The 27578-nt window shown below is 46.8% G+C and overlaps 1 protein-coding gene across 1 annotated transcript in view; it reads right to left on the reverse strand.

Annotated features, from left to right (window-relative positions):
- The window catches only part of Hhat (hedgehog acyltransferase), a 210733-nt gene that overhangs the window by 116714 nt on the left and 66441 nt on the right, over window positions 1-27578 (reverse strand). The window contains exon 8 of the mRNA XM_050148277.1: window positions 23153-23303. Within this exon, the coding sequence (XP_050004234.1) occupies window positions 23153-23303 (151 nt within the window). The remainder of the gene's footprint in view (window positions 1-23152; window positions 23304-27578) is intronic.

Consider the following 27578-nt stretch of genomic DNA (forward strand, 5'->3'; position numbering starts at 1 on the left):
CATAACTAATTTCTCCCTTTAAGAATTCCCAATCTTCTCACCAAATCTGCCACCAATGAAGATGAAGATGTGAGGCTTATAGCTGCTACACAGAACAGTAAAAGCCTGACCAGATTTCAGGGCAGATACCTAGTTTGGTAGCAGCCTGAGAAGGGAGCCCAGAGAAAGCCCACCGGGGGAGAAGAAAGAAAAATCTAACCAGCAGGGAAGTAACTCTGGCTGCGGGTAGCTCCAGCCTAAGCCAGTGGTTGCAAAGTCACAGGCAAGTGGCTTTTTCATGAATTTGTACCTCAAAAGTTGGACACCAGATATAGCACAAATTCTAATTTGTCTTCATAATAAGAACTCGGAGTCAAATATTAGACAGTAAAAGCTGAGAGATCAGAGAAGCAGTGCAGTCAAGTCACCTGAGAGACCTTTTACCTCTACCAAATCCTCAGACCAACAGGGCAATCCTGTCATCAGACTGCATCCTCTGACTGCAACGAGCTCCTGTCTCCGCCCACCTTATATTCCTCACACTGCCCAGCCATATCCCTCCCATCTCCACCTCCCCACTGTAATAGGGCCACTAGTTAGTCCCGGCTGCTCAGCCCTGAAATAATCACACAGAAACTGTATTATTTAAAAGACTGCTTAGCCCTGTAGCTCTAGCTTCTTATTGGCTAACTCTTACATCTTAATTTAACCCATCTCCACTAATCTGTGTATCACCACATGGTTGTGGCTTACCGGAAAAAGTTCCCAGCATCTGTCTCCAGAGGGGGCTATGTGGCTTCTCTCTGTCTCCATCTCCTTTCTCCCAGCATTCCATTTAGTTTTTCCTGCCTAGCTCTGTTCCCATATAGCTCTGCTATAGGCCTAAAGCAGATCCTTTATTAACCAATGATATTCACAGCATACAGAAGGGAATCCCACATCATCTCCCTGGTGCTGGATTAAAGGTGTGGAACCCCAGTTGTTGGGATCCCTGCCTCAGCTTCTAATTGTCATGTTTCTTGACTCTGAACCACTGGGACTAAGCTAGTGCCTTGCTCTTCCTCTGGTCTACTGTGAAGATGTTGGGAGGTCCATGTTGTCCACAATGAAGGATGCCTGAAGTCGTAGTCAATCAGACTGGCCTCCTGAACTGTCATCTGCCTGAGGAAGACTGGAGTGAATTCTATGCCTCCAGGCAATGAACACAGGTCTCCCACCCCAGCGAGGAGTATGGCTGCTTAGGGCGAGGAGCTTGTGATCAACACTGAACCCATCACTGAGACCCAGATCTGTTTACTTACACTTCTGATGCTTTCTGGACCCTGTTTCAGAGAGCAGAAAGCTGTGTTTGTCTGTCTCAACCTCTGATGGGGGAGACTGTAAAGACGATGAAGGCAGTATTCAGATGACATCATATGCTAACTGGATCTGGTCATACCATCTTGGCATGAAAACCTGAATTTAATCCCCTAGAACCCACATTTAAAAAGCCAGGCATGGGGGCTGGAGAGATGGATCAGCAGTTAAGAACACTGGCTGCCCTTCCAGAAGATCCAGGTTTGAGTCCCAGCACCCACATGGCAGGAAGCAACTTTTCTGTAATTCCAGTTCTAGGGGATCCAATGCCTTCCTCTGGTCTCCACAGGTACCAGGAACACTCATTGTACACAAGACACATATGAAGACAGAACACTCATGAGTGGGAGAAAGAAAGTAAGAAGGAGGGAGGGAGGGAGGGGGAGGGAGGGACGGGGGAAGGAGGGAGGGAAACAGAAGTCACACAGGGCAGCATACATCTCTAATCCCATCACTAGGGAGGCAGAGACGGTTAATTTATGGTGCTTTCTCGTTAGTCAGCCTTGCTGAATCAGTGAATTCAAGTAACAATGAAAAGAGTTTTGTTTCAAAAACTAAGGTGGAGGCTGCAGAGGTGACTCAGCAGTTTAGAGCACTGGCTGTTCTTCTAGAGGACTCCTGTGTTCAAATCCCAGCACCTCCATGGTGGCTTACAACTGTCCATTACCCCAGCTCTAGGAGATCTGATGCCCTCTTCTGGCCTCTGTGGGAATTACATGCATGTGGTGCAAAGATGCAGCTAAAATACCTACACACATAACATCAATTAAGTAAAAATAAGGTGATTGAGGGCACCTAATAGTGACCTCTGACCTCCATGTGCACTATGACAGACATGGACACGCACCCCCAACACACACAAGTCACATGGTGGGCCTTTGTTTTCATGTATCTGCCTGCTTGCTTTGACAGGGGACTTATAGCTTACCCATCGCATCTGTGGAGCACAGGCAAGGTAGGCAGGCCCAGTCGGTGCACTCTTTTTCACAGAATGACCTCTTGAGCACAGAGACAGTGGGGATGAAGACGCTCTGAGGCTGATTTACCCCCGTCATTAAAACTTGATATGCCAACATGGTGAAAGAATAAATTCTAAATACAGATCTCAACTCCACACCCATTAACACTACAATTAATATTTCAGTAGAGCTTGCTGTTTCCAGGGCACTGCCACATGCCTCCAACCGATGGTGAAGAAAGGTCTGGTAGACCCATTCCACAGCCAAGGAAACTGAGAGATGGGCCAACAGCATCCGGCTCGGGGCACTCAGTACAAGCCCCGGAGACACTTAACACACAGGGGAAATTAATAAGTCTCTAATTATAAGGAGCCAATGTGAGTTCAGAGCATTTTTAAGATTTATTTTATTTTTTAATTTGTGTATGTGTGTGCGCACGCGCACACATGTGTATATGTATGTGTGTGTGTGCACTGGAGTGTGTATGTACACATGTGACTACAGTGCCCAGAGAGGCAGAAGGGGGCATCAGATCCCCCTGGAACTAGAGTTGTAAACTGCCTGACGTGGTTGCTGGGAACTAAACTCGGGAAAAACAGCAAATTCTCTTGACCACTAAGCGTCTAGAGGGTTTCTTTAATGGCTCATGTATTATAAATTAAAACATTAAGTATTAATATACTTCTAAGTGATATGTTTATAATTTCCAGACTGAAACAGATTTTTCTTTTATTCCTAAGGGGAAATAATGTCTTTGGGGGAGAGGTAAAATATAACTATAGAACACGCTAGCTATTGGAATAGAACTGTGGATTAGGGTTCCCTCACCCTGATGAAATTAAAGAGCCAACTGATGGCGTGAGCAGAGCTTCATTTAAACAATAACATAGCCAGGTACGGCATCACATCACTGTAATCTCTGCACTTAGGAGGCTGAAGCTGGAGGATTATAAATTCCAGCCCGGCTACACCGTGACTCTGTCTCAAAAACCCACAACCATAATTAACTAAACAACTTTAAAATTATTTTAGTGTGTGTGTGTGTGTGTGTGTGTGTGTGTGTGTGTGGAGAGAGAGAGAGAGAGCGAGAGAGAGAGCACGTATGTGTGAAACTGGAGTTACTGGCAGTTGGGAGCTTCTCGGGTGCTGGGTACTGAACTCTGGTCGTCAGCACAAGCAGCAAATGCTTTTAACTTCTGAGCTGTATCTATAGCCCCAGGAGTCTGAGCCGTGTCTATAGCCCCAGTTAGTCAATTTTTACAATGTCACAAGTGGTAGCTCACCAAGAAGGGATCAGAGGAAGGCAGGAACACACTGGCACACCAAGTGTTGGAGAGCACCTCGCCTTTCTATTTTCTGGCCTGTACCCCAGGGGTGAAGTCTGTAAATTGGCCCCTCCCAGAGACCCTCTCAGCTGACTTCAGATTAAGCTCTGCCAAGAACTGAACGCATTCTCCTTCGGGATGCAGCCGGGGACTGAGCTGAGAACATGTGCAGACAGCAGACGCAATTCACAGGCTCCCGCTGCAGGTGTGTAGGCAGCTGCTTCCTAAGCAGCTGTCCCAGCCTTTCCTCACCAGCCCCTCGAACCATGGGGGTGCCTTCTGCTTCCTGGAGTTGCTCCTCACCACCCAGAAACCCACAACTATTTCTGACTTCCTGGCCCAACCCAAAGCAATCCACAAAAGATAGCAGAGGCGTTGGGGTAAAAGAGAGGAGGGGTTTGGCAAAGATGGAGACACAGGCACCAACTGAGTCAAAGCCCTAGAAAGGGCAGAAGTTCATGAGGTTGGGTCTATGGATCAGGATAATAGAAAGGACGCTTTGTGTTTGACATTTAGAACACCAGGCATTATAGTAGACGCTGCAGAAAGAAACCAAATAAGTGAGCGTGCAAATCCACAGGTCCCAGCCTAGCAGAAGAAATATAAATAAACTAAACCAAGGTGATGGATGCAAATGAGCTTAGTAAGTCCAGCGTGGCCCCGGTGCTGGGAGAAAGCTGTGCACTCCAGATGGAGCTGGGACATGGGGAGGTCAGCAGGACTGCTTCCCAGAGGAGGTGGCACCCTGGTTGGGTGCAGAAGGGTGAATGGAAGCTGGCCCTTCTGGTAGGAGGCTCTCTCCAGGGACCATATGCAAGACAGATGACACGGACGGCAAGACAGACAGACAACAAACACAGACAAAAGCATTCCTGGCTGCTGACAGTCCACGCTGCCATGGTAGCTTCCTGTCGGCGCTTACACTTAAACGGCACAGCCCACGCCGCCACTGCTCAGCCAGCCTCTGGGCAGAAGCCACCTGACTGACAACTGTCACAGTGGCTGCTCCTCAAGAATGCCTTCAGCTCAGAACAGAAAGAGGCCTGAGCTCTTACTCGAAGCTCAGGGCTCCTCACTGGGGCTGCCAGAGGTTGACGTCCCTGCCACAAAACCTAACCTTCTCCCAGTGAATGCTACCAAAAATGATACAGGTTCTGAGTTCAAGAAATAGAAATTGCCGTCAGATCATTCCTAACCCCAAATCTAAAATCTGGGACCAAAGCCTCTTTTCAGCACATTCAAACGTTTTTAGAGTTTATCATTTAGGGACACTCAAATCAACAAAATCTATTCAGCCATTCTAAAATTTCCCCGTCCCCCAAAAAGCCCTCTTAAATACCTTTAAAATTTGTCTTTTATTTATTTATTCACTGGAGAGTGTGCACGCCACAGAATGTGTGGTGGTCAGAAGACAACTTCTGGCGGTCCGTTCTCCCCTTCCATCCGGTGGGCTCCAGGGACTGAACTCAGGTCGTCAGGCTTAGCAGCAACTGCCTTTACCCACGGAGCCATCTTGGTAGCGAAAACCTCTCAAGTCTGAAATGCTTTTGGTCCCAAGTATTTGAGAGATGAGATGTTCCACATGTATGTATCATAATTAGTCTCGAAATTTTCAACTGCACTTATTATCAGAAAAACTCTGGTTTGACTGAATTCCATAGAAACACTGAGAAAACAACATTTTAAACTCCTCACTCCACAAACCTTGTTCCTCTGAATATAAATCCATTCCTCGGAACAAGGAACTTAATTCCTCCCATTTTCAACAAACATTTATCGAGCATTCACTATAGGCCAGACACCATCAGGGCTGGGGCAGGTGACGCTGGTTACGGGCACTGACAGCTTAGAGTGGCAACAGCAGCAAGCACAGCCTTCTGGGAGGGCCTCTGTGGTCCCCACAGTTCTGAGACCAGCGCTCCCCCAGGCCTCACTGTGTCAGGCAGCTGGCTAGCGAGACCCTCGATGGGTTTCAAGACCTACAAAGCAGCGCAGCCATGACTGCAGGCTGAGATCCAGGCACACAGTCAGGGAGACTTTCTTGTAAAAGGAGTTCCCTTCCAGCTGGTCAGTGACCCTCACACGAGACAGAAACGACACCCTTCTGGAAATCCCATCACTTTAAGTTGAAAGCCGGTGGCCCATCTTTGCCTTTGCCCTGTGTTTCTGCTGCTCCTTTTAACTGTGTGAGCACAAACTTCCTGCCTGGGATCCATTAGACTTGAAAGATGACTCTCTTTCAGTCACTCACTCTAGAGAAAAGGATTATCGGGGAAGACAGATTGGCTTTGCACAACAGGAGATAGCAAATTATATTAACCGCCATGTTGTAATTATTCTACAAGATTCCGTGAAGTAGGGCATACCTTTATGGATATAATAATCCCTATTTAAAAAATATAAAAGTTTAATGATACCATTTATCCACAGGTAAGAAAAAGTCCCATAAGCCTATCCAGTACCGAGGCTACACATCCAAACCATATGGTGATGGCAAGGACAAGCCCTTTGTGTGGGATTTTCTGCAAGACACTTGGACCCAGACACACACTTATTTGTAAGACACAGCCACAAATTTGAAGTGAGAGCCATCAACACTTCAACTAGGTCTCAGCCGGTGCTCAGCCAGCACTCGGTCAGCACTCAGCCAATGCTCAGTCAGCACTCAGCCAGCACTCAGCCAGCACTCAGTCCAGCACCCAGCCAGCGCTCAGCCAGTACCCAGGCCTTACTCCCATATTCCAGATCTGTACGGTTAGCTCTATACCTCCACTTGGCTAGGTCTTAGAACCGGTTATTTGGGTGAAGCACCAGCTTGGAGGGTACAGCAAAGACGTTTTAAAATCATGGTTAACATCCAGAGCAATGGCCTTTGGATAAAATATCGTTGTGAGGCAGAACTCGGTCAATCAGTTGAAGACCTTAATGGCAAAGACAGAGGGGCCCAGAGAGGAAGGAATTCTCCCTCCGAAACTACATTCAAACTCAAAATCACATCAGCTCTTCCCTAGCTCTTCAGCCTGCCCTGCAGACACCACACTTACCAGGTCTTCTTAAAATGCATGTGTGCGTGCGCGCACACACACGCACACGCGCACACACACACACAGACTGTAATTTGTATGGACTGTAAATACCAGGAGCACCAGCCTCAAAGCTGGCTTGATGTGTAGGAAATCCTGCTCCTCCCCAGCAGATCCTACCACAGTGTAACAGCGCTTAATGATGCCTAAAGAAATCACCATCCTCTTCAGTCAATGACCGTGTGTGTGTGTGTGTGTGTGTGTGTGTGTGTGTGTGTGCGGCAAACAAACATGGCTTCTCCTAGAAAGTTCTAAGACTCCTCCACACGATGAGAAACTTAAGCACACCTCGGCTGCTTTCCACCTTGCTCCTCTGCTCCTTGGGATATGCTATTTTTGTCTCCTGGTATTTAAAAAAGCCACACATTTTTTTCAATTTCATATTTTAAATGTTTTTTTTTTCTAAATTGAGGGTAAAAGTCTCTGCGCTGGAACACTTTTCTTAGGGGAAGTTCATCACAGTCCTCTGCTATACTGAGTTTACACTTGACAGAAATTAAGACACGGCACTCAGGTTAAACGCTGCTGACCTCAATTTGAAGTTCCAGTACAATGGCACCAGCAGGCCACAGAGCCACTGATTCGCTGCCCTCGAGACCATTATTTGTAAGCAATAGTTTCATTATGGGGTTTTGCCTGAGGATACACAGGGATTGCAAGCCTAGGAAGTTTCCTCTGGGGTTTGATTCGGCCAGAGAGCCACTTCTCGAGCAAACATGATGATTCCTGGGCTACCTTTGTGTTTCAGCTTTCTGGTCTGCACAGCCCTCCCCTTGAGAAGTCTCGTAGAAGCCAAGCCTAAGAAAGGCAACTGCAGGTGGAGGTGTCCAAAGAAATCAGCAGGCCCGTGCTCTCGTCCAGGGCTACGCTCACGGTTTCTAGCTGCTGGAGGCCAAGTGTCCCCTGAGACACTCAGAAATAGCTTTTCCTTCTTTATAGCTTGAAATGAGCCCTGGTTTAACAAGTGGTTCTCAACCTGTGGGTCATGACCCCTTTGGGTTGCAATGACCCTTTCACTGCATGGTTGAATACCAGATACCCTGCATATCAGATATTTATATTACGATTCACAGCAATAGCAAAATTACAATTATGAAGTAGCAACAAAAACCATTTCATGGTTGGGGGCCACTACAACATGAGGAACTGTATTAAAGGGTTGCAGTATTAGGAAGGTTGAGAACAACTGGACTAAGCTATCCCTGGACCCTCGCTCCAAGCCTGGTGGCTATGAGCCGATGGCACAGAGCCTGGTTAGCTGAGACTCAGATGGGAAGTCTCTTCTGGTTCCAAAACCCACAGACCTGCTGACCAATCTCAGATCCCTCAGGGACTCCTTGGAGTTAATCTGTTACTAAAATGGGCTTGCAGCAAGCTGAGCTTCTTCAACTGTCCTAGCAGGAGAGAAGGTGGTGTGGTCTAAAGAAACACACCCTTGCTTTCGACCATCGGGCTATTGAGACAATTAATCTCCAATGGACCGGAATGTGGATGATTGATGGACGGGACCACACCTTGACTAACTCCTGAGTTATACTTTACCCTTAGTATCTCATGTCAAGACTCCCCCAAGATGGACACTGGGGAACAGGCAGCACCGAACCTCTTTATTTGTTCTTCTTCCTAATGTGGATTTCCGGTTGCCGACAAGGTCTCTGCTGAGTCTGCTGCTTCCTACTGTCCCACAGGTGTGCACTCAGCTGTCCCTGTCCCTCAGCACTGATATCTGGAATTCTAAAGCGTGAACTCTGAGAGCTTGCATGACAGACATGAAGGCTAGCAAGTGAAGGGCTCTGAGCTGAGAGGGGCTGGGGACCTCATTACCCTGCTTCCCACACTCTTCAGAGCCAAGCTGCCTCCTCCTGTTGAAGAGAGCAGATGTAGCTTCCAAAGCCATGGAATAATCAGCAAATCGAGATTTCCTTCAGGTGAACAGTCTGGGCATGGTTCAGGGACTGGAGGTAGGCGTGGGAGCACTAGTCTGCCTGTTTCCCAGTCAACTAAGACAGGGAGGACCAAGAGACTTGATCTCAGCCTGCAGCAAGGTCTTAGAGGTGTGTCTCTGATCCTAGTTCAGAGGCCCTTGACTCTCTCAGTGGACAAAGCTTCAAAAGGTACTTAAGCACTAAGCGTAAATTCTGGGCACCACTCCACCACTCCCTGCCTGAGGTACAAGGAGCACACTGCTCGCTCGCGCTCTCTCTCTCTCTCTCTCTCTCTCTCTCTCTCTCTCTCTCTCTCTCTCTCTCTCACACACACACACACACACACACATCTATCTTCTCTCTCTCTCAGTCTCTACACATGCGCACACCAGCACAGTCCATGTGAACTCCAGTGGGCACATGCTTGCCCAGCCCTGACCTTATCTGGCAGGCAAGAACCCAGAGCCACAGATATCGGGGTACTGAGCAGACACCCCTCTCTAATAACAACTCCAGTTCTTAATTATGCGCTCTTTGGGTTTCCGCAGAAGAATCCTTCCTGCTGAGCGGAGGAACGAGCTGCTGCCTGGAGTGTCTCCATCATGAGTGAGCAGTTGCCTAATGCACTCGTGGGAAGGATTCAAAATATCCCATTAACAGAAGATTTGCGAGCCAGCTCCTTAATGGTGAGAGCGGCGTCTGCATGTCAGTACATGATAGCAAGCATATTAATTAAAGCCCAGATTATACTTCAATCAATTAGGGATAATTTAGGGGGCTAAGAAATTATTAAATTTAAAAAAAAATTCAAAACTGGCTACTTAGTGGGACGCAGAACAAAAACCCTCAGCGTCGCTGGGGAATTCATTACTTGTGCTACCGCTGTGACAAAACACCCAATAAAAGCAACTTAATTTAATCTTATTTTAATTTAAGGATGGAAGGATTATTTGGGTTTGCATTTCAAGTTCATGACAGGAGCTTAAAGTGGCTGTCACATTGCATCTACAGCCAGGAAGCAAAGAGCAGTGAGCGTTCGGGTTACCTGGCTTTCTCCCCTGTATCCAGTCCAGGGCTCCAGCCCAGGGGATGGTACCACCGACAGTTAAGGAGTGTCTTTCCACCTCAGTTAACCTGATCTAGATAAACTCTCACAGGCATGCCCACGGGCTTGTCTCCTGAAGGAACCCAGATCCTGCTGATCACTAACCGTGACCATCACAGGTCAGGGCAAATCTGGGAGATCACTAATTCAAGAACTTAAAAGTGGGGACTTCCGTTTCACCTTTATAGAAGTTTAAACTGAAGAAAATCTTAAGGATATTAAATTCCATTCCCTCTTTCAGCACTAGAGGAGACTGAGGCCCCATGGGGTATCTGAAATGCCTTTTCAGAACAGAAGACCACAGAGAACTTGCAGCAGGAGAGCCTGTGAGCCAAGTGGCCCTAGGGCCCCTGCCGCTGGAAGTTCACAGTCAGCTCTGGGGCCCTGGTACTAACAATGGCAAAGAAACAGATTGGACCAAAACTCTGACCAGGGTGAGGCAGAGAATACGTCTATCAGCCTGCACTAGCAGAGGAGAGGGTCTGCCTTGGAGGGGGGCCAGGTTTCAGAATTTGGTGCTGTGTGTCCTAGAAGGAGGAATTTTGATGTCAAAAGCCTGGTCTACAAGCGTGTTCTCCGTCATGACGTGAGTGTGCATAGGAGAAGGTCTGCCCACTTCACTCTTCCTCCCTGCACATCCACAGGCACCGATTCTCTTTCTCTCTCTCTCCTCGCTCTCTCTTCCCTCCCTCCCCTCTCTCTCCCTTCCTCCTTCCCCTCTCTCTTCCAGTTACTGCTCAACCTGAGCCAAGACACTCAAACTCAGATTTGGGCTCAATGAGGAGCAGAGAGTCTGAACCCTCATGGTTACATTGTATCTTATATTTCTGCTCTGCACACAAACATCCCAAGACCCAAATCTTTCAAAAGAAAACAAAGTAGGGTAATTGGTAGCTCAAGGTTTGCACATAGGAAAATCTTTGAGTGTGTCCACAGAAGTCAGTATAAGGGATCACTGGCCAAGAGGGGACACTTTGAGTGCCAAAACCTTACTGGCAAGGGCCAAAGCTGGATGGCAACATTTTGCAACATGGCCTCTAAGTGTCTCCTGTAGCTTTCTCTTTATTTGTAAAGCAAAAACAAACAAACAAACAAAAAGAAAGAAAGAAAACAAAACAAAAAAGAAATTATGACAAATTAGACCATAGCACCATAGCTTTTCTGGATAATGAAAATTAATACACCAGTAAGGACAGGAAAAAGGGTGTCTCCAATCTGATACCCTAAAAAAGACACAATCTGATACCCTAAAAAAGACACATTTTTCTTACATGTGATAACTTCTGAATTGAAGCAGTTCCATCCCTGAGGAAAGATCCTCAAGACTCATAGATAAACGACTCACAAGTCTCAGAGAGTTCCTGAAACTTATCAGATGCACAGGCTCTCTTTCTTTAAGGTTATATAGACAGCAAGGACTGCTGGGAAGAGAGGGTACTCTGCAACCTGCCAAGCTGCCTGTGACTTACATGCAGAGTTGCAGAGAAGCAGCTCCCATGATCATCTCCCATGCTGGGGTGGACTTTTTAGTAATACAGCCGTGTTTGAAGAGCCCATGCTCCTGTAAGAAGCCTTCCATTCACATATTCCCAGGCAAAGTCATACAACTTCTTAAAAAGTATCTCTGTTCAGATGCACCGTCTAAATATACGGCCTTTAAAGAAGAGCTAAATTGAGAGAGAGAGAGAGAGAGAGAGAGAGAGAGAGAGAGAGAGAGAGAGAGAGAATATGCATGCATGCATGTAGGTTCTGGAGTTACAGGCATTTGCAAACCATTTGATGTGGGTATTGGCATCAGAGAACATGCTCGGGTTCTCTGATGGAGAGATAAGCACTCCTAACTGCTAAGCCACCTCTCCAGGCCTAAGAGCTAAATGTCTCAACACTGTAGAAGACAGAGGGCATAGAAGCCTTCCAGATAAGACGAACCCTAAAGTTCCAATCCTGTGTCAGTCTAGTGCCCTCCTAGAAAGATGAGTTCTAAGTGACTAATAGCTTATCACTCCTCAATAAACAATCTACAGGTAGAAAAGCTGATGTTCCTAGAACTCACCCACCTCCACCAAACCTTCCTGACAGCGAGTCTCGCAGAAATGAACAAAACCAGTCTCCCATCAAAGATGAGCCCATTAACTAGTCACAGCCTATGTCATCACTGGGGCATGCTTCTCCACCAAGAGTGTGTGTGGGTTTGTGTGTGTCCGCATGCACGCACGCACGCACACATTAAAAATGTTCTTGGGCTATCATGTGCTCTTGAATAGTCAGTGACCTCCTCTCTGTGTGACTTAATGACCTTGTGACTGTCACACCAGCTCCCATCAACTCCAAGGCTAAATGTGTCCTCAGAAAGCACCTGAAACCATGGAAATATTTTCCCTCTTTAGACCGCTGTATCTGAGAACTATTGATTGACAGCTTTCTTTGTTCTGTTTCTACTAAAATGTTACAAAATTGCTCTCCTTGGACCATAGCCCTTGGGGAAAGCTGAATCTCTTTTCCAGGGCCTTGGACATTCATATTTGGTTCTAGAATAAGCCATGTCTTTCTCTGTGAGGTCAGAGCTCATTTTTGCATTTTCACAGACACTGGCCATGGTAGAATCAGGGTCAGGATGCACCCGTCACTCACTCTGCTCTCCTAAACAAACCGGGAGCATCATTAAGAGCACACGGTCAGCAGCCTGCTTCCCAGCTCGTGAGTCACCAGCAGGGCTTGAGTCATTACATTTGTTTGCCCACTGTCTAAATAGCCCAACACCCTTCTCAACAGTAGACATAAAGGCCTGTGGGTTTTGTGCCAAAACAACTATACACAGATTCACACACACACACACAAAAAAAAAAGTTCCCAACCAGAAGGTGGCTTTTGTTACACAATAGCAACTTCTATTGCTGATAAAACCATCAGAGCATCCAGGGTGGACAAGGTGGTTAAACAGCCAATGACCCCAGCATCCACAGGCACTGAAGAGGCTGTGTTTACTCTACGTGGTAGTTTTGGAAAACAACCTCTGGCTTTGAATTAGACAGAAGCCTGGATCTGCCTGAGTGGATGAGGACAGAAAGGACTGAGCAAAAGCTGCTGCCGTGAGCGTGTGACACCTTTTAAGCGGTGAGAAATTCATTTAATAAATCGACTGAAGCCTGAAATCTAATTAAATCTAAAAGAGGCATGGGTCTGAAATGCTAATAAGTTCGCACTGTACAGGCGCGGCTTCTGCACACGCCTTTAATAAAGCGTGGTCTGAAGTGCTTTCTGTATTGAGGATGCTCTGGGGCAGGACCTGAATCCCTTCCAAACTCAGCGTCAGATGCAAACACCTCTGTGCAGCAGAGCTGTCTGGCCACCTTCTTCCCACAAAAGGGGGATGAGAGGACAAGCAGTCTTAGGACTGGACATGACTGTAAGAAAAGAGGAAATCTATAAAGGACCCCAGGAAAGCCATGAGTGAGCGTCACCTCATTGCGGCACCCTAGGCTTGGGGTCATTTAAAAGGCCATGCCTCATGACACAGTCGGGCTTTCTGGAAATGAATGCTTTGAGTAGTTCACCCTGATCTGCAGCCCATCTTCAACCCTTTTAAACAGACACGTGTTAAACTGCGGGCGTGGGCAAGTGTTGTGGCATGTAAAGTATGTAAAGATCAGAGGACCACGTGCTCTCCTTCCATCACGTGAGTGCTGGGACCTGAACTCAGGTCATCAGGTGTCCCGTGTGGCTGTCATCGTCACACATGTAGCCGTGCCCGCCTCACAAAGATCATCCCTGTTGTTGATGATGTATGCCTCTTCCACATCCCTCATCCCATCACCCCCCAACCTCCACCTCCCCACAGAGTGTCAAACTACATCTACTAACCAGCAACTCAGAATGTGGCATTGGGGATGGGGCGGGGCTAGAGGAAGGAGAGTCCATCTCTGGGTACAGGGACATCCTGCTCCTTTTGAGTAGGGCTTTCGGGACACATCTGTTAGAGGAGCAGTACCCACACCCCTTTAAGTAGCCCTTCACCTATGCCCTGTAAGGATGCCCAACAGAGCTCTTTGACTCTTTAGAGTGACCTTCAGTCAAATCGCAACTGTGTTTGACACTGGGACCACACTTGTTGCCATAGAAATTGGGTGGTGCACACCTTTAATCCCAGCCCTAGAGAGGAATATAAAACAGGATGAGACAGCTCTCAGAGACAATCTCATTCTGAGACTCCATCCAATCTTACACCATGGGTTAGCCACAGTTTAGAGTTCTTCATAAAGACAAAGTGTTAGCATTGATCTCTGGGGAGCAATTGGACAGGCTCAGAGATCCCTGCTCGTATCCAGGACTGCAGCACTGAACCCCTATGCACATGGGTTGTTGGAATGAAGATGGCAAGTTGCAAGAGGGCCTGAAATAGCAACACAAGCAAGCACAGTAAAGCCGAACCAATCAGCAGTCTAAGGACTCAAAAACTGGAACCAACGAGTGCTTCTGGGGCTGGAGAGACGGCTCAGAAGTTGAGAGCACACACGCACACTGCTCTTGCAGAGGATCTGTGTTCAGTACCCACGCGCCTGTGTCAGGAAGCTCACACCTCCTAAAACCTCACAACTAGGGGATCCCATGTTCTCTTCCGACCTCTGCAGGTGCCTCTGCAGGTGAGTGACGTACACTCACACAGACATACACACATACGTGTAAATAAAAATAATATGAACAAATAAAAAGAATCTTACACTTATTCATGGTATAACAGAGAGAGGCAATATAGTCACCCACAGTGATGTAGAATGCATGAATTTTCATCTGAGAAAATTGGTGCTTCAACAAAAGTCTTTCTTAGCAAGGCTGAGACCTGGAATGTGTGACACAGCCTTTGATGATCTCTCCGTCCTTACCGATAAGACTGTTACACAGAATAAATGAGCTCATCTGAATGAGGATTTCTTTACATTGGAATCACTCATTTTGTATCTTAGCCATCCCTAGTCCCTAGTCATTACCTAGTTGCTCACAAATTCAGAATCAAATCCAGGTCCAATCTTAAGTACTTTTCTTATCATTACAAAAAGAAAATTCATTCTACTTATGAGAGCTGAGACACACGGTTCCTTTCCTAAGGAGTGTGCCACAACAGAAAGATGCCCCTTGTCTACAGCAGCCGTGGAACAGAAATGACACTGAAGAAGATGAAATTATCCAGCTATCTTTCCCTGCCCGCCCTCTGCTGACCCCCTAATATCCTGAAGGAAAGGTGTATTACACAGAGGGAGATGCAAACCTAAAAGCAGAATGATACACGGTTAATAAAAGCTCAGGGTCAGAAATTGGGGTTCAACCTGAAGATCTGAAAAGCAAAACAGCCAGCCACTGGCTCTTACCTTGACCTCAGTCTGAAATGGTGACCCCGCCTCCAGGAATCTCAGAATGAGATTGTCTCTGAGAGCTGTCTCATCCTGTTTTATATTCCTCTCTAGGGCTAGGATTAAAGGTGTGCACCACCCAATTTCTATGGCAACAAGTGTGGCTATGGGATTAAAGGTGTGTGCCATTGTGGCTACTGAGATTAAAGGTGTGTGTTACCATAACCTGGTCTGTAGGGCTGAGCAGTGGGACTGTTCTTCCCTCGGATCTGCAGGCAGTCTTTATTTATTAAAATACAACTGAAATGCCACTACAGGAGAATGTTTACTTCTGGCTTTGGCCTCTGAGATGCCAACCTGCCGAAGGCTTTTCTACAACACAGAACTGGGGAGCGGATGTGGGCAGAGTGTGACAAAGGGGTGGAAAGGCTAAGGGGGTGTAGAGGGAGACACCCATGGGAGAAAAAGTCATCTCTGTGTGGGCATCAGAGAAGTCTCTAGATCTCTGTCTCTAACATAATGGGGGAAGCCCTCAACAGCCCACACCACCACCCAGTCAGTGACTTGGACTAATGAGGCAGCTCCTTCCTCCTAGTCTTTGGTGCCTACAGACCAACTCTCTGCCAACAGAACCCTTCTCCGCCACTTCCACATGAGTTTCTAGGGAGTTGGTACCCACATCCTATGTCAGCCTCATGCTCAACACAGATGAAGGCACTTACATAACCATCTCACAGAACCCCAGCTACATATTTACAGCCGCTCTGCTATCATCGCTAGAATCTGAATGCTTCCACAGTGTGTTCTAGAAGAGCTTACTCCCAACACTGCATCCAGTTTCTTCAACTTAATGTGTAAGAGAGTTAAACTTTCTTTCTCAGCACTTCCCTTAGAAAACTCCAACCCTGAAGACAAGCAGCTGTCAGACTCCCCTAGCATCAAAGTCTGAATGGAAAGTCTTTTCTCCCTTCAAGCTGGCAACTTCCTCCCTCATCTGCTATCTATGGCAGAGCACAGCGTCTGGTGAAATGATGACTGTAATTAAGGCAGGTGCATACACTCCTCCTTCCAGATTCCTCTCAAGGTGCATTCCTTCTCAATAAAATTGAAAGGAGACATAATATTTTGACACACCACATAGAACACCTGACGAAGAAAATTAGGAGGTGAGGAAGGCTGAGAACCCACGGTGGTCATGCAAGATGTGTGTAACATCCTTCAGGTGTGGCTTACAGTGCACAGTGAAAGACCAGTTACACACCAGGAGGTGAGGAAGGCTGAGAACCCACGGTGGTCATGCATGATGTATGTAACATCTTTCAGGTGTGGCTTACAGTGCACAGTGAAAGACCAGTTACACACCAGTTCAAAACACTGGAATCTTTGCTCTTAAATTACAATGGGCAGAATTTTAGAAAACCATGATTGTCTACTGAATTCATCATTTTTCTCATCATTGTGACAAAATAAATACTTGACAAGAAGAAAAGTGGGGGAAGAGAGGTTTGTTTGAGCTCATGCAGTTGGAGAAGCTGGACTCCATCCTGGCAAGAAAGAGTGGTGAGGGGAACAGCTCATGTCTGCAGCAGGAACATGGACGGGGTGTTGCTCTCCCAGCAGATCAAGAGGCAGAACCACACAGAAAGCAAGGTCAGCTATAAAACTAAAGGACAGCCCCCGGTGACCTGCCTCTTCCAGTTGTTGAACCTCCCCAAACATCAGCATCCACCAGGGACCAAGTATTCAAACACATGCACTTGTGAGTGACATTCCACGTCCATCGCTCCAGCATGGATTTCCCAAGGGTAACCAGGACCCAAGCACAAGCAGCCTGGTCCCACACCTGTGCCCCCAACACCATATTCTGGTGACTAGCAAGACTGAAGGATGGTCAATGCCCTCCATAGGAAGAGGCCAGGTGTTCTATTCTAGAAGCCTTCTATCAAAGAGTCTGTCCAAATTGGACACAGAAAAATCTTCCACACAAGGAAAATGGAAAGGACAGCCTTGAAGCAAAACAAACAAGGTAACAAAACGGAAAGGAGGCCAACTCCATATTTCCTTTCCACTTTGATCAATGGAAGTTTGTGTTCAGAAAAAAAAATAGTTCTTAAAATATAAAGAAAGAAAAATGCATTTACTGAGTCTGCTGAATGGGGACCAGGAGGGAAGAGTTAGGTAAATGAAGGAAGATGTACAGAGTCCATAGAGGACACTGTGGGTATGTTCATACCCAATGCCTGGGGCAGACCTGGGGTCACATGCTTCCATCTGGAACCCATGTCTTCTGCACAGAGCTACCCATTTTCCACACCGCCAACCACTCACCCTTCCAGGCTTTCTTTACTAGAAAAGTAAAAAAGCAAAAGGCACGGTATGAATTTTACCCTATCTGTACCAATGACACTGGGCATCCATTGCTGATTGTGTCGTCTCCGTTAACCCCACAGAGCCGCTAGAGCAAGTGCTGCCATAGGTCCACCTTAACGCCTCAGAGAAACGAGGTGGAAGGAGGCTGCCAACTTGCCAGATTCCGTGAGTAGCATAATGTGTAGGAAGCCATCCCGCTTCCGTGTGACTGGGCTGAGGAACAAGAGCGTTGACGTCTGTGAGCTCGTGACTTTACCCCACTCTACTGGATCATGGTTGCTCTAGATTCCAACTGGATGGAGTCTTTGCTTAGCCAATCCCTTTGGCACTCATTGGTCCTAGGCCTGGCCCAGCAGCAGGTAGACCTCATGGTCACCTTTGGCTCTGCCAGGCTTCCAGCAACCCTGCCCCCGCTTAAAAAAAAAAAAAAAAGTAAAAACTTATTACTTCCCGGGGTCTACTATAATCTCATTTCCAACCATCATTACATTATCCTATAGGACAAACCCTCACTTTAGAGGTAGAAGATTGGCCCAGAAAGAGTCTCACAGCTGATGAGGAGCAAGCTCTTGGGGACCAGGGTCCCTCTGGATAGGGTGAGCACTGTGAACAAAGCCTGCTCCCCCTTTCCTCTTTAGGATCACCTAATCTCTGTTCTGTACCAGCAACGCTGGGAGGCCATGGAATCCTGCACCCTGCCCTACGACTGGGGTGAAGCCTCATTCAGAGGCAGGAGGCTCAAAGAGGCAGCCGTCCATCCCTGGATTTACTGTTGATTGCACAGCAGAACCAGCTCCCTACCTAGAGAGCTAAAGTCTTCTATTGGCCTCCCAGTCTGGGCAATTGATGCCCCGCTGAGAGAAAGTGCTGGGCCTCCTCCTCCTGCTCCTCCTCCCAGCCTAAAGATGTACTCATGCAATAAAGTCTAGCCCTCACCAACTGCTATCCAGATTCCTCTGGGACAGCGGATGATGCATGAATTTGCCTGCAAAGACTGGGAAGCATCATAATTCAAGCAGTGCGGAGGGCAAGCTGCCTGAGATTCTTGAGATAACGGAAATTGACCCATAACTCACCAGCCACTGTGGGAAACCCTATCACTTTGCACACTTCACCTCTATAGCTGGGAATCAAATCGGGGGCACCATCAGAATGCTAATTTGGACCCTCAGACAGGCAACGCCATCTTTAATGACTCTTGGCAAAAGATACTCATTAGAGATCTCAGCTCCTCTAAATTAAAACATGAAACCTAGAGATTAAAGCGTAGAAATTTCAATTTCTCAGCCCCATACAGCCGTGGAAAACTCACACCATGGGAATAGGGCTGCTCCCTGGGGCTTTGCTACATTTGTAAATATTTCAATGAGATCCGTGGAAAGAAAAGCTGGGGACAGGCGTGAACAGACCCAGCAGGTCCCAACTGTAGAAGTGGGCCATCAGAAAGAGCAGCGGTTCTTCATGGCCAACATAAACCGTCCTGTCAAGAAAGACCATCTCCCTGCCAATGGCCAGAGTCGTCTGTTCTACGCTACGAAGCTCAGGTTCCAATGACACAGCAGGCTGCTGGCATCGGAGTCCTGCTATTCCAAGTGGACTGGAAGACAGCACAATCAGCCAGCCTCGTGTTCGGTGTGTAAAGTGCTGTGCTAATAACAGTCTCATTGGTTCTAACTTCACTCGATATCTATTTCCAGAAGACTGAGAGAATCACTCGATAACCTCCAGAAGACTTCTAAACCTCTCCCCACCGCCACAGCCCAGCAGAACACATGCTCTGTCAGCTTCCCCTCTGCTCTTGACTAAATTCTGCTTACACTCAGGACGAGGGAGCCGTTCCTGGTCTACAGCAACACCCCATATGCAGCCCAGAGACATGGGTGTAAAGTTGGATACTAGGCATCACAATTTCACAATTTGCCTTCCCTCAAAAGACCACAACCCAGAAATGTAACATGAAGCCCACAGAACAAAGCTGGGTGTGGTCATGGATTCTGCAACCCTAGTGCAGGAGAGCCAGAGGCAGGCAGATCCTCAGAGCTTGCTGACTTCCAGGTTCAGTGGGAGACTGTCTCAGAAGACAGAGGGCAGTTGAGAAGGAACCCAACATTTACCTCTGGCCTCCACATTCATGAACACACATGTACATGTGCACTCACATGCACTACACAGACACATACATGTACACACATATACTGCGCAAGCACACACATACACCAGACATCCATGCACTCCCACACACAACACTGAAACACCTGCCTGTGAAGAAGGAACAGTCGCAAATGACACAAAGGTAATCAGCACCTTTATTCTCCTGAAAAATACCTCACCTGAGCTTTCCCCTGGGCACCACGGCTCAGAGGCTCACGTGGATTCTGAAATTCAGCTGTTTAACCTGAAAACGACACCTCGTGCAAAGACACAAGGACTTCTTTTAAGTATCCAGCAAGCTGGAAAGAAACTTAAAAATACAGCGGGGCTGGTGTGGTGGTGCACGCTGGTAACCCTAACATTTGCGGGGGCTGATGTGAGATTTCCCCTCTGTATGCTGTGAATACCACTGGAAAATAAAGAAACTGCTTTGAGCCCATATCAGAACAGAGATAGGTGGTGAAAACTAAACTGAATGCTGGAAGAAAGAAGGCGGAGTCAGGGAGAAGCCATGTAGCCCCACCAGAGACAGACTTCTGAACTTTACTTGGTAAGCCACAGCCTCATGGTGATACACAGATTAATGGAGATGGGTTAATTTAAGATATAAGTTAGCCAGAAATACACTTAAGCTATTGGCCAAACAGTATTGCAAATAATATGGTTTCTGTGTGATTATTTCGGGGTTGAGCAGCTGGAAACAAACAAGCGGCCTCCTACTACAAGAGGCCGATTTCATGATTTCAAAACCAGCCGAGACTTACACGACCACGCCTTGTCTCAAGAGCAAAACAAAGACAGCGCTGCCGGTAAGAGCCCGTCCTGCTCTTGCAGAGGATTCAGGTTCAGTTCCCAGAACCCACACCTGGCAGTTCACAAACACCAGTGATCTGATGCCCATGGGCCTCCTTGGTCACCACACAAACTCACAAAGGCTCACATAGACACACAGACACTTGCTTTGATCAATAAATCTAAAAAGGCAAGGAACCTTCTAGTCTTACGTGCTGCAGAAGCTCGAACAGGAGCCTACATCAGTCCTAGAGGAGAATCTATTCATATTTTCATCAAGTGCTCTTGTAAATAACTTTGGATCGCCGTTGATCCAAGGGCTCACACTTTGGAGCCCCACAGAGTAACCATTTGTTACATGACAGTGGCGGATATGTTTTAGCCATCTCTGTAGTTTATGTAAGTTGAGGATTTTTCTTGGGCAAAAATAAGTTAAATAAGGGGGCTGGAGAGATGGCTCATTAGTTAATAGTGTATACTGCCCTTCAGTCTTCAAGAGGACACAAATTCAGCTCCTAGTGCTCACATTGGATAGGTCAAAGTAACTGTAACCCCAGCCCCACTGCATCCAATGCAAGAATTTCTGGGTTCCAAGGGGGCCAATATGCATAGCTATGTACAAATACACAGATATATACACTCACATATTCATAGCTATAGACAGATACACAGATATATACACTCACGTATTCATAGCTATAGACAGATACACAGATATATACACTCACGTATTCATAGCTATAGACAGATACACAGATATATACACTCACGTATTCATAGCTATAGACAGATACACAGATATATACACTCACGTATTCATAGCTATAGACAGATACACAGATATATACACTCACGTATTCATAGCTATAGACAGATATGGACACAGAAACATACACACACTTAAAAATTAAAAAAATTAAATTTGATTAAATAAAACAAAAACAGACAGTTATCTGTTTTGCTGTATGGAACACAGCCACCTTGTAGCATCAGTGAGTTAGTAACTATGAACAAGGAAACCATCCTGGTCACCATGGTGACCACTCCAGCTGACCCTGCAGAAGTCCCCAGAAAAAAACATCCTTCCCAAGCACATTAGAGCAGATGGTCACAACAGAGAGGCAGAGAAGCCATGCAGGGCTCCCACCAGATGCTTGTGACATGTTCCCAAATCATACCCGGTCCCCACCATGGACTGAAGAAGCGACCTTTCTGAGCAGGTCACAGGATGACAGCTTCCAGTGAGGTTCATCTCAGCAAAAACTATCCAGCCATGAACAGAGCCCTTCTGCCTTCCCCAGTACTGGTTTTAAAAAGACCAGCCTGGAGCTTGATGAAAGGACAAAGGAGATGCAAGGGAGCTGCTGAGCTGCCCTTCTATGGCTACAGGAAACCTCCAACCCCATAAAGCAAGCCAGAACACAGCTAACACGTGCATACAGAAGCCCAGGTCACACCACATGCGCCCACACAGCTATGGAGAAGCAACACTGCAAGCTGCCTGTGTCCTCCAAGGAGCAGCAGGGGTTTGGCAACACTCACTGAGTTCTCCCGCTACCTCCGTCTTGGGTCTACAGAGATGAATGAGGCAGACAGCAACTCTGAACACAGCGAGAACTGGAAAGAAGCAAGCGAGGGAACCAAAGACCAAATTTCAAGTAGGCACTGATTCCCCCTGCTGAGCTGGTGCCTACCCCGAGCTTCTTCCACTGGGTCTGCAATTGCAACAGCAATCCCGACCCTTGCTACATGCTAGATATGGTCAGAAAAACACGTGTGCAAACAAGTCCTTCTGGAAAGCAGCCGTGAAAAATAAGGGACTTGGGGATCTTTAGGAACAAAAGTCCCTAGCCAATCATAAGTTTGGGGGGACAAAAATCAGTAACAGCCAAAGAACTCAGAGAAAACATCAGTCTATCGCATGGACCCTGCACGGAACAACACAAAGTTGAGGGTTAGCATCTGGAAGCATCTTCTGTGGCTTGTCTCCTCCTCAAAATAACTTCTGGAGACAGATGTGCATATCACACTAATATTGTTACTGAAGAGATGAGATGACCAGACCAGGTTTTTCAAAACCTGCACATGGGTAAACAGCAGTGAGCGCTGGCCTAGGCTGTTACACTCCACCCGTTTATAGTCAACAGTGTGTCTTACACACTCACTTTTCAAGGAAAGCAGAGTGATGAAGACCCCATAGCATGTCTGTGGCGATGTTTATTGTCAGTTTGACCAGATCCAGAGTCACCTGGGAGACAAGCCTCCAGGTATATCATCTTGGATAGGTTAGCTGGGGAGGGACGACCCACCCTAAAAGCAGGTGGTACCATTCCCCAGGTTTGGGTCCTGGATTGCATATAAAGGAGAAAACGAGCTAAGCACCAGCATCCACTGCTCTCTGCTTCCTGGCTGCAGCAGCAATGTGACCAGCTGCCTCCCAAGCTCCCATGTCTAGGGCTCCTATGTTGGTCTTTACACTCAAATAGCGATCCAAAATGAAGCCTTTTCCCTTAAATTGCTTTGACAGGTGTATTTTATCACAGCCATGAGACATCACAGTCCTGTGTGAGTCCTGCCTCACTTACCTCCGTAGCTTTGTGGTCACTCTGTGAGGGTCAGAAAGCCCAGGCTGCCATCATCTTAGCAGGATAAAGACTGTGTGGTACCTAATGTGGCCTGGGAAAGGGGAAACAGGAGCCAAACTCTCTGAAGCCAGCCAGGCCCACCAGACACACCCCAAAGACTTAAACCACGAGACTGACCTCCACATCCCGGTAAAGCTGAACATGGTGCTGACGCAGCGGGGAAGGGGTGGCGGTGTGAGCCCATCCAGGCGCATGAGCAGAGCTGGAACACCGAAGAGCACCAAGTATTTCACATAGAAGAAGAGTACTTGGGCCAAGGCCAGTCCTCCTGAAAAACAAAGGGCCTCATCAGCCATACCAGCGAAAGACAGCAGCCTCCTGAGTCTGTCTTGCTTCTTCTCCAGTCCCTTCTTGCCCTCCACAGTCTTGGGTATTTGCACCTAGTCCCTAGTTGGTCCCGTGTGGGCAACGTTAAGGGCTGCAGCCTCATTAGAGGAAGAATATCACTGGGAGTAGGTTTGAGTAAAAAAAGCTATGTACTTCTAGTTCACTCTGTTTGTGATTCAAGATATGAGCCACTTATCTTCCTGCTCCGCAGTCTGCCACCTGCCCCATACTGTTCCCACCATCACTGACTCTAACCCTCTGGAACCATGAGCCCAAACAATAAACTCTTTCTTCTATAAGATGCCTTGCTGTGGTGTTTGATCATGGCAACGGAAAAGTAACCAACAAAAATGAGATCACCTTTATTACTGTCACAGGCAAGGGGACCTTTCTGCAAGCTACGTCTTTTTTTAAAAGTTTATGTGCGAGTGTTTGTGTGAGCATGTGTGTATGTGCCACAGTGCACACATGAAAGGCAGAGAACAACTTGTAGGAGCCGGTCCTCTCTCCACTGGGGGCTGGTCCTCTCTCCACTGGGAGCCAGTCCTCTCTCCACTGGGAGCCGGTCCTCTCTCCACTGGGAGCCGGTCCCCTCTCCACTGGGAGCTGGTCCCCTCTCCACTGGGAGCTGGTCCTCTCTCCACTGGGAGCTGGTCCTCTCTTCTGCTGGGGACCGGTCCTCTCTCCACTGGGAGCTCCAGAAATTGAACTCAAGGCATCGGGCTTGTGTGGCAGGGGTCTTTTCTAACAAAGCCACCTCACCAGCACACAAAGCATGCTTTCACAGGTAACAGAGGAAAAAGCATGCAAAAATATCCATCTCACTTAAAAACTAGGATGATGGGGCAATCCTTCACAAGTCCTTTCAAAACCTGTACCCATCAGAATCCAAAAGCCATATCAGAGAGTGTCGGTGACGAAATCATACACAGCACATAAGAATGTCCCACAACACAGGTACCGTGGAAAACAAACAGAAAAAAATAACTAAAATGGAAAACAATTAAACATAGAGTTTCCCATGTCCCAGAAATTCCAGGATTTGGTCAAGAGAAATGCAAGGGTCTCTACATAGAGACATCCAGGCAGTCTTACAGAACTTCTCTTAACAGACAAAAGATGGGAACAATCCAAATGTCCATTGACAAGCAGACAAGTTACAATGGATCCAGACAATGGGATAGTACTCTATCTTACAAAAAAGGAACTGAAGTCCCCAGAACAAAAGCCATGTCTTTGTTAAAGTCTACAAGACTGAACCACCGACTACATCATCGTGGAGACTTGGATTGCTGCTGATACGGAGCCAAATTGCCTTGCTACACCTTAGTCCCTTAAATACTTATTTCTTGTTCACCTCTTTGTCTGACCAGTTTTTTCAAATATCAAGTGAAACCTGGGGATGTAATGATTTAGTAGAGCACTGGCTCCCATCACCCCAAAAGCTAGCAATGGCATCTGCGGCTACAACAGAGATTTCTCTGTTTGGTATAACTTGCCTTCCTGATGTCCCCAACAACACGTCCAGAAAATCCCATGATTTGTGGCTTTCTTGTATTCTCTGACTTGGGGGAGGGGGGGGCTTGCTTCCCATGTGGTGCAGGGCTGCTGCAAGAGCCACATACTCCATGATGTGACTACGAGGTCAGCAGTGACAGCTCTGTCTGTGTCTCTGTGAGGCTGGAGCTTGTACTTTAGACATCTGAAGGCCGCCTGGTCAGCTGCCCAAGCCATTCCGCAGTGTCACTCTTACAACAGGAGAAAAGTCCTGAATGCCGCATGAACACGCTGTCGCCGTCCCTTTGGAAGCAAGTGAATGATCTACAGTGGTGTCCCAGGAAGTTCAAGGGAAGTGGGAACAGAGCCCTAGTTCTTTTCTGTGTGTTTCCATAGAGGATCCATGAGAATCTCCTGAGTCTTATGTCACATGTAAGTTCCACGCAGTTGTTCTTCCAATTAAGAAATACCAGGAGGTCGCCACAGAGCCTCATGTTCATTCACTCATTTCTTATTTTGTGTGTGTGCATGTGTGTATGTGTGTGCATGTGTGTGCGTGTGTGTGCGTGCATGTAAATCTTGAGTGTCTTTTCTCATGCACCATCCTTGGGGGTTTTGTTTTATATTTATTTATCCATTTGTATGTGTGTGTGCACATGTGTGCGTGTGTGTGTGTGCACGCGTGTCCATCTCAAGTCAATCTTGAGTGTCTTTTCTCATGCACCATCCTTGTTGGTTTTATTTTGTTTTATATTTATTTATTCATTTGTATGTGTGTGTGCTTAAGTGCGCACAGGGAGGTCAGAGGGCAGCTTGCAGGAGTCAGTTCTTGTTGTAGAATATTATTTTAAGGTGTGTGACTTGCTTATGCTGCATTTGTTTAATCCTGTGAATCTGTGATTCTTTGCCTGTCTAAAATGCCTGATGGTCCCAACAAAGAGCTGATTGGTCAATAGTGAGCCAGACAGGAGACCACTTCCTAAATATAACCCCAGTAGCACAGACACGGAGAGAAACAATTAATGGGACCTCCTGAAACTAAAAAGCTTCTGTAAAACAAAGGACACAGTCAATAAGACAAAACAACAGCCTACAATATGGGAAAATATCTTCACCAACCCCACATCAGACAGAGGTCTGATCTCCAAAAAATACAAAGAACTCAAGAAATTGGTCATCAAAAGAACACATAATCCAATTAAAAAAAAAAACTGGAGTACAGACCTAAACAGAGAACTCTCAACAGAGGAATCTAAAATGGCTGAAAGGCACTTTAAGGAAATGCCCAACATCCTTAGCCATCAGAAAAATGCAAATCAAAACAACTCTGAGATTCCATCTTACACCTGTAAGAATGGCCAAGATCAAAAACACTGATGACAATTTATGCTGGAAAAGATGCAGGGAAAAGGGAACACTTCTGCATTGCTGGTGGGAATGCAAGCTGGTACAGCCCCTTTGGATGACAGTGTAGTGATTTCTCAGAAAATTAGGAAACAACCTTCCTCAAGACCCTGTAATACCACTTTTGAGTATATATCCAAAGGATGCTCAATTGTGCCACAAGGACATGTGCTCAACTATGTTCATAGCAGCATTGTTTGTCATAGCCAGAACCTGGAAACAACTTAAATGCCCCTCAACCGAAGAATGGATAAGGAAAATGTGGTACATTTACACAATGGAGTACTACACAGCAGAAAAAAATAATGACACCTTGAATTTGCAGGCAAATGGATGGAGCTAGAAAACATCATTTTGAGTGAGGTAACCCAGACACAGAAAGACAATTATCACATGTACTCACTCATAAGTGGTTTTTAAACATAAAGCAAAGAAAATCAGCCCACAAATCACAATCCCAGAGAGACAAATGAGGACACTAAGAGAGACATACATAGATCTAATCTTCATGGGAAGTAGAAAAAGACAAGATCTCCTGAGTAAACTGGGAGCATGGGGACTTTGGGGGAAGGTTGAAGTGGGGAGAGGAGAGGCAGGGAGGGGAGCAGAGAAAAATGTAGAGCTCAATAAAAATCAATAAAAAAAATAGTGAGCCAGGAGCAAGGATAGGTGGGGCTGGCAGGCAGAGAGGATAAATAGGAGAAATGAGGAAGAGGAGGAGCAACGAGACAACAAAGAGAAGAGGACTCGGGGAACCAACCACCCAGCCAGCCTCGGAGAAAGAGTGAATGTAGGATATACAGAAGTAAGGAAAGGAAAAAGCCCAAAGGCAAAAGGTAGTTGGGATAAATTAAGAAAAGCTGGCAAGAAACAAGCCAAGCTAAGGCCGGGCATTCCTAACTAAGAAGAAGCCTCTCTGGGAGCTGGGTAGTGGGCCCCCCAAAAAGCCAAAAGAGTAAAGACTTCACACAACAAATTCTCTCCTTCCACCCTGTAAATGCCAGGAACTGAACTCAGGTCATCAGATTTGATGGCAAGTGGTTTTACCCATGAGCCACTTGGCTAGCCCCACCTTGCTTCTTGAGACAGGCTCTCTCAGTGGGACCTGCGGCTTGCTAAGCAGACTGGGCTGGCTGGTGGATAAGCACCAGGGATCTACTCGACTCTCCCTCTCCTGGGCTGGGTTTACAGAGCCTCTTTTCATGTGGGTGCTGGGGATCACACTCAAATCCCCATGTTTACCACCTCTCCAGCCACTCCTGTCAGGGAATCCGTCCACTTAGAGTGTAATTCAGGTTTTAGCGTATTTTCAAAT

The sequence above is a fragment of the Alexandromys fortis genome, unplaced genomic scaffold (genome assembly GCF_014885135.2).
Source record: "Alexandromys fortis isolate MF-2015 unplaced genomic scaffold, M_Fortis_MF-2015_v1.1 scaffold_62, whole genome shotgun sequence".
Classification (NCBI taxonomy): Eukaryota; Metazoa; Chordata; class Mammalia; order Rodentia; family Cricetidae; genus Alexandromys; species Alexandromys fortis.